At 38.3% G+C, this 7,415-nt stretch overlaps 1 protein-coding gene across 1 annotated transcript; it reads right to left on the bottom strand.

Moving 5' to 3' along the window:
- Window positions 1–658: 658 nt before the first annotated feature.
- LOC119667762 lies at window positions 659–5,748 on the bottom strand. The gene is made up of 2 exons (XM_038077067.1): window positions 1,319–5,748; window positions 659–1,256 (listed from the first exon to the last, which is right to left on the bottom strand). The coding sequence occupies exons 1-2, from the start codon at window positions 5,746–5,748 to the stop codon at window positions 659–661; spliced, it is 5,028 nt and encodes a 1,675-aa protein (XP_037932995.1).
- Between the last annotated feature and the right edge of the window lie 1,667 nt (window positions 5,749–7,415).

The following is a 7,415-nucleotide window of genomic DNA, read 5'->3' as shown; positions in this document are numbered from 1 at the left end:
ATGCAAGTTTATCGTTGAATTTTCGTGTCGCCTTTGTGGTTTTCCAAAATGTATGGTGCTCCAAAGATGTTTGTCTCATTGTCTGTGAAAAAATACAAGAGTTTTTGTATTTATTGAAATTATAAAAAAAAACTAAAGTTACAACGAAAGTATTTTATTTTTAAAGTAGTTGAAAAATACAAGAGTTTTGTATTTATTGAAGTTATAAAAATTTCAAATTATTCAAATTATTCAAAAATATTCAAATTAATTAAACTTTATTTAAGAAATTAAAATTTTAGTAAATTACTTCGAAAATCGAAAATAAAACGCGTGCTGTTCACTTGGGACTTGAAATGCAAGAGAAAGAATCAAAAAACCCAGTTCAGTCTGGAAGCTAAAAAACTGTATAAAATTAAAGTTGTTGTTTTTTTAAGATTACCGTATGTAATGTGCAAGGTTGACGAAAGTCAACATTGGGTTGCATATTGACAATAAAAATGAGCAGCACGCGTTTTATTTTAACTACTTTAAACAAAAAATGCAATATAAAATATAAACATTCAACACCGGCCGCGTTGAAGCACGATCATGTGTTCAATTTTCTGGCAGCATCGCTAATTTGTGAACTGGACGCCTCAGAATTCCGTTGCTGGTATTGACGTCAACGACCCTGACCTTATTGTCGCGACCTGTAATTACGGCTTCCACCCTTCCGAGCTTCCACTGGTGAGAGGGAAGGTTGTCTTCTTGGACGACGACTAGTCGGCCGACTGCGAGATTCGGCTGCTCGAACACCCACTTGTTCTTGGGCTGCAGCTGTAGGATGTAATCTTTCGACCAGGCCTGCCAAAACCTCCGTTTGAGCTCGCATAACAGACGCCAACGTTTCAAAGTGGTCAATTTGTTGTCGGAGACGCCTTGCGCGGATTCTTGCGGCAGCGTGTGGAGAGTACCTCCTATCAACAGGTGTGCTGGTGTTAGCGCCTCTTTGTCGTTCGGGTCTTGACTCAATGGACTGAGTGGCCGAGAATTTAGCAGGGCTTCTACCTCTACGAGCACTGTTTGCAGTTCTTCGCTGGTAAGAAGCGCACTGTTGGTTGTTCGTTGTATGTGGTGTTTTGCCGACTTTACCGCCGCTTCCCATAATCCTCCGAAATGAGGTGCCCTGGGTGGTATGAAGACAAACTCTATGCCCTTTTGTGCAGCATAGTATGCCAGATCGTCCTTGTGCTCTCGAAACGCCTCTATCAGCTCTCTCAGCTTGCGATCGGCACCTACAAAATTTGTCGCATTGTCGCAATAGATTTTTTCTGGGAGTCCTCGTCTTCCGGCAAACCTTTTAAGACAAAAAATAAAACAGTTAGTTGTCAGATCTGTTACAAGTTCTAAATGTATAGCCTTTGACGTGAAACAAACAAACACTGCGATATACATTTTAACTGGTGGTCGACCACGAATTTTCAAAGTGGTGTATACAGGCCCACAAAAATCGACACCGCTAATTAAAAAGGGTCGTAGTGCCTTTAACCGATCTGCAGGTAAGTTTCCCATTACTTGGGTCAACAGCTTAGGTTTGTATCGAAAACAATGTATGCATGCTCTTACGGTTTTACTGAATGCCTTGCTTGAATTTATGACCCAAATTTTTTCACGAAGCAGCACTTCTAAGGCTTTTGGACCAGCATGACAATTGGTTGTATGGAGAAATCGTAAATAAATCTCGACAAAATGCAATTTTTTAGGTAACAGCAAGGGAAATTTTGAATCATAAGACAGTGGTGCGTTTAGTAGACGACCTCCTACACGAAGCAAATTGCATGTTCGAGAACCATCTTGGACTGTATGAATGAATGGAGTTAGTTTTTGAATGCTGACTGGTAATTTATGCGACTTCTTCATTTTTTCGATTTCTTCCTTGAATTCGTGATTTTGAATAAATTCAACGATTTTCAAGAATGCCCAATTAAGCTCCTTTGATGTCGGAATAAGAGCGTTGGCTCTCTCATTTTTCTTAGTGATAAAACGTAGAATGTACGCGAAAATTCTCAGCAGTCTTGGGTAAGATGATTGGCTACAGATTAGTTTTGAAATGACATTAGGTTCAATTTCAACTGCTAAAAGTCCGACCTTGACCTTTCGTTTCTCTAAACTTTTCTCATCTGTTGATAGTGGAAAATGACTATTTTTTGGCCAGTTAGTGGCATCTTGAAGCAAATATGATGGGCCACGAAACCAAATTGAGTGAATCAACTCATCTACATCACATCCTCTGGAGACTAAGTCTGCAGGATTTAGCTTTGATGGAACGTGTCTCCAAAAAACTTCGCTCGTCCATTCTTGGATCTCTGCAACTCTGTTTGCTACAAATGTTGCTAAAGTAGATGGGTGAGTTTTAATCCAATGAAGTGTAATTTCAGAGTCCGTCCAAAAATAAACATCCCCGATTTCGCAAGTAATCAACGGCTGAATTCGAGACCATAGTTTAGCCAATAAATGAGCGGCACACAGCTCTAATCTGGGTAATGATTTTGTGCTTAAAGGAGCAACCTTAGATTTGGCAGTTAACAATTCAGAATGAATCCCATTCGAATCATGAATTCGGACGTAGATGCAACAGCCGTACGCTCTCATTGACGCATCGGCGAAACCGTGAATATCGCATTTTATATTTGAATGAATATGAACATACCGCGGAATGGAAATAGAGTCCATCTGAGTCAGGTTGCTTTTAAATGCTTGCCAGCTAGAATCGAGATGCATAGGAATTGACTCATCCCAGTCAAGCTTCTGAAGCCAAAGTTCTTGCAATAAAATTTTTGCCTTAGTCACTATTGGGCATACTAGTCCGAGGGGATCGAAGAGTCGAGCTGATACTGATAGTATGTTTCTTTTTGTTGCTCGCAAGTCATGAAACTTTTCGTCTACATGGAACTTAAGCGTATCATTCTGGGGAATCCAGTGTATACCTAGCGCCTTTGTGGAATCAGTATTATTAACATTTAGAAAGAAGTCTGACGAATCATACGTTTTATGGTTTGAAAACCATTTCGCTAATTTAAGTCCAGCCGCATCAAGAATTTCAGTACATTGGGTACGAATTGTTTCCAGTTCCTTCAGACTGTCAGCTCCAGTCAATAGGTCATCGACATAGAAGTCATGTCGGATAACCCTTGCTCCAACTGAATGAGAATTCTTGTACAGGTCACTTAAGTAGTTTAGGCAACGTGTTGCCAAGAAAGGAGCAGGTGAAGTACCATATGTCACTGTGTTCAGTTTATAAACGCTAATCTGATCCGTAGGTTTTTCCCTCCAGAGAATAAGCTGAAAATTGCGATCTGCCTCGTCAACTTCGATTTGACGGTACATTTTTGTAATGTCAGCAGTCATCGCGTATTTGTGCATACGAAAGCGAAGTAGGATTGAATACAATTCTTCTTGTACCGTTGGACCAACCATTAGAATGTCGTTCAACGACACTTGTGAAGATGTTCGGCATGAAGCATCGAACACGACGCGAAGTTTTGTCGAGGTACTCTGAGGTCGCAACACACACTGATGCGGTATATAGTAATGAGGTGTCGAAGAAAAGTTGTCAGTAGTTAATGTCATGTGACCTAAGTCACGATACTCTGCCATAAACTCCATATACAGCTTCTGAAGCATACAGTCTTTCGACAACCTGCGTTCCAGTGAGAGAAAACGATTTTTTGCTGTTTCATATGACTGACCTAGAAGGTTGGGGTTGGACTTGAAAGGAAGCTGCACCTTAAGCCTCCCTGAAGGTAAGCGTAAAATTGTGTTGAGAAACTTGGTCTCACAGTGTTGTTGTTCTATTGTGTATTTTTTGACAGTGAGCTCCTTGGGAATTTCTTCCAATTCCCAGAATTTTTTCACAAGAGAGTTTAAGCAGAAATCACCTGTTGACTCTGCTTCTTGAAGGCGTATTAAATTGCATATCTTAGATACATTACTTGGGACATCTTTATATTTTCCTGATACAATCCATCCAAGTAAAGTTTTTTGGAGAATTGGAAGATTAGTACCTTGTTTTATTTGTCCAATCGACAACAGTTCGAAAAAGCTTTCGGCACCAAGTAGAAGATCTATCTTTTGCGGTTTGTGAAAGTGCGGATCAGCAAGTGAAAGATTGGAAGGAACATTCCAATTACTCATTGACACAAATTTGTCGGGTTGGTAAGTGGAGATTGAAGGCATTACCCAAAAATCAGTAGAAAACTCATAAGAGTTAATACGTGATCTCACAGTGGCATGTAATTTTTGCCGTACTGTGGAGTTTGTTTCACCAATGCCAATTAGGTTTAGAGTTTTCGCTTCTTTTTTTAGTTGCAGTCGTTGTGCAAGTTCCTCGGTTATAAGGTTGACTTGAGAACCGGAATCGAGCAGTGCTCTGGCCAGCTGATACTCTCCAGATTTTCCTTGAATGGTTATGACTGCAGTGGCTAGAATAATTTGATCGTCATTCGATGAGCTATGATTCACAGAGGCACGAGAAATAATAGGTTGTTCTGGATTATAAGATAAACCTGTTTGAGGAGTGTTAGTAGAATATTGGTGTAAAAGAGTATGGTGCGACCGATTACACACTCTGCAGCGTGACGCCTTGCATCTAGATACCGTGTGCCCTTTCTTGAGACAATTTATACATGCCGAAGATGATTTAATGAAATTGAACCGTTCAGTAACTGAGAGGGCAGCAAAGGCGGAGCATGAATTTATTACATGTTCCTTCGCATTACAGAACAAACATCTACTTTCCTCTTGCGAACTATTTTTCTTGCACATAAGTGACGATTTTACATTCTTACCTTGCCAGTTGTCTTGTTTTGGCCTGTTCGATCGAGACCTTGACGTAGAAGCTTCGTCAGCAGAAATGTGTTGGTATCGCTTATTTAACGCAGTCTCGCAATCAGACCAGAGCGGCAGCTTATTGTAATCTAATTGCTCCTCCCATTTAGATTTCGTGGCGGCATCGACTCTTGACATGACTAAATGAATAAGAATCGCATTTGAAATGTTCTTATCATCTCCTATTGACAATAGGGACTCATATATGGCAGAAACAGTATCTATGATATTGCGTAATGCAGAAGCAGATGGCTTGTTCATTTCTGGCAGTTCAAAAAGCTGCGAGATACTATCGAAAAAGATTAGACAAGTGTTATCGTAAACTCTTTTTAAACTAGCTAATGCCTTTGAGTAATTAGTTTCAGTGAGTTGAAATGCCTTAACTGTACCAAGAGCTTCGTCAGACAAACACGAAATGAGATGATTGAATTTTTCAATATCACTTAGCGACTGATCATTGTGCACTAAGCTTTCAAAAAGGCTTATGAAGTTTTTGTACTCAGAATGTTTCCCACTAAATTTAGGTAAACGCATACTTGGCAGCCTGGAACGATGATTGCTGCATTCATGCGAAGTATCAGGGATACTAGACTTGCGGTTTTTACCTAACGCCTGTAGAAACAATGATTTCGAAGCAACGCAGATTTCTTCTAGATCTGGCCGAAATACATCAAACTCGTTGATACACTCTATTTTTTGTTGGCAAGTCATGGCCTGTTTAATGTATGAATTGAGAATGTCCAACCTACATTCCAGTTCTACAGGGTTTAAATCAACAGTTTTTTCAGAAATTACTTTTTTAATACGCAAGATACTGGCCACTACAGTTTCTCGCTGCTGGAGTAGTTTATCCAATTCTTCATTTTTTTGTGGGGATGATGCTCGCTTTTTTGTTGACATAGTGAACACAATTTACTAAATTTTTTAAGAGAGAAGGCAATGCAGCGCAAAGAACGATAAGAGTATTTGAATACTGTTGAGCGACGGTTGTAAGTAAATTCCAACAAAGTAAACGCGAGAAATTAGCGAAACGAAAGATGCACTCACTTTGTTTATAGAATAATAAAAAACGATAAATAATCAATATTGTGATTATGGGTAAATTCCAACAAAGTAGTTGCAAGTAACTGGCGAAAACGAAAACGAAAAATGCATTCACTTTGTATATAATTTGCCCCTGCAAATTACTCAATTATTTGTATTAAATAATTGGATTTACCGAACGTATTTGTTAATGAAGCTCAACCTCAGCTTCGTAAATTTGTTTCACGTTTGTCAAATAATTTATTATAGAAATAGAAAAATATATGTGTTTTAAAAGTGCAAATAATTACCAGTGCAAAGTTATTTAAAATACTTTCTTGACTATTTTGTTTAGTCAGAGCATGACCTGGTACAACAATTTCATTATTTGCACTTTCTTACCTGGCAAACGGCAGTGGTGTTACAGTGGCACGCCATCCAGAAAACAAACGAAAACCAACAGCAGCGGTGAATAGCAGCGACAATCTGCAGCAGCAGCGAACAGCAACAGCGAAATGCAGTAGCAGTCTGCAGTAGCAGCGGCCAACAGCAGCAATAGAATTGATCAGGAAACTGCAGTAGCAGTGACCAACAGCAGCAATAAGAATTGAGCAGGAAAATTTTTGTTGTAAAAATTGGCGAAAACTTTCTCACTTTGCTGGCACGAAAAACAGTTCCGGGAAGTTTACGGGAAAATGCGAATTTAATTATTTTTGCGACAAAAAAATTATAATTTCCGAAATAATTTAAATAATTTCACTTCAAAACTTTATTTAGGATTTGGGCACGTTTTAATTTTAGGCTGGAGGATCGCAAAATGAAATTTTGATTGGAGACAAGTGCAGCAGACAAACGGTCTTCGTGAATGCAAGCGAATTTTTTTTTTTTTAATAACGATTTTTGTCTGGTGCTGATACTTGACACCACACCGACATTTACCGCAACCACTACACACGTGGAAAATGAAAAATTAAACTGATCGAAAATCACGATGCTGCCAATTGCAGCTCTAGAATATATTCACGAAATTTAGTTTAAAAAATTTTTTTTTTTTTATTAGCGGTTTTTGTCTGGTGCTGATACTTCACCACACCAACATTCACCGAACAATAATCACTAAATTTCACTTTTCGTAATTTTTTAAATTATTTATTATTTAATTTCAAGTCCCTGCTCGGGCGCCAATGAAAAAATACAAGAGTTTTTGTATTTATTGAAGTTATGAAAAAAAATGAAATTTACAACGAAAGTATTTTATTCAGAATAATTACACTTTATTTAAGAAATTAAAATTTTAATAAATCGAAAATTGAAAATAAAACGCGTGCTGTTCACTTGGGACTTGAAATGCAAGAGAGAGAATCAAAAAACCCAGTTCAGTCTGGAAGCTAAAAAACTGTATAAAATTAAAGTTGTTGTTTTTTTAAGATTACCGTATGTAATGTGCAAGGTTGACGAAAGTCAACATTGGGTTGCATATTGACAATAAAAATGAGCAGCACGCGTTTTATTTTAACTACTTTAAACAAAAAATGCAATATAAA

Source organism: Teleopsis dalmanni, chromosome 1, assembly GCF_002237135.1.
Source record: "Teleopsis dalmanni isolate 2A chromosome 1, ASM223713v2, whole genome shotgun sequence".
Classification (NCBI taxonomy): Eukaryota; Metazoa; Arthropoda; class Insecta; order Diptera; family Diopsidae; genus Teleopsis; species Teleopsis dalmanni.
The sequence above is the reverse complement of the archived record's forward strand: the minus strand, read 5'-3'. Positions and strand labels throughout refer to the sequence as shown.

Coding starts and splice junctions, on each gene's coding strand:
- LOC119667762 (XM_038077067.1), bottom strand. CDS start 5,748: ATGTCAACAAAAAAGCGAGCATCATCCCCACAAAAAAATGAAGAATTG. Junction 1,257..1,318: donor TTTATTTTTTGTCTTAAAAG/GTTTGCCGGAAG, acceptor CAAATTTTGTAG/GTGCCGATCGCAAGCTGAGA.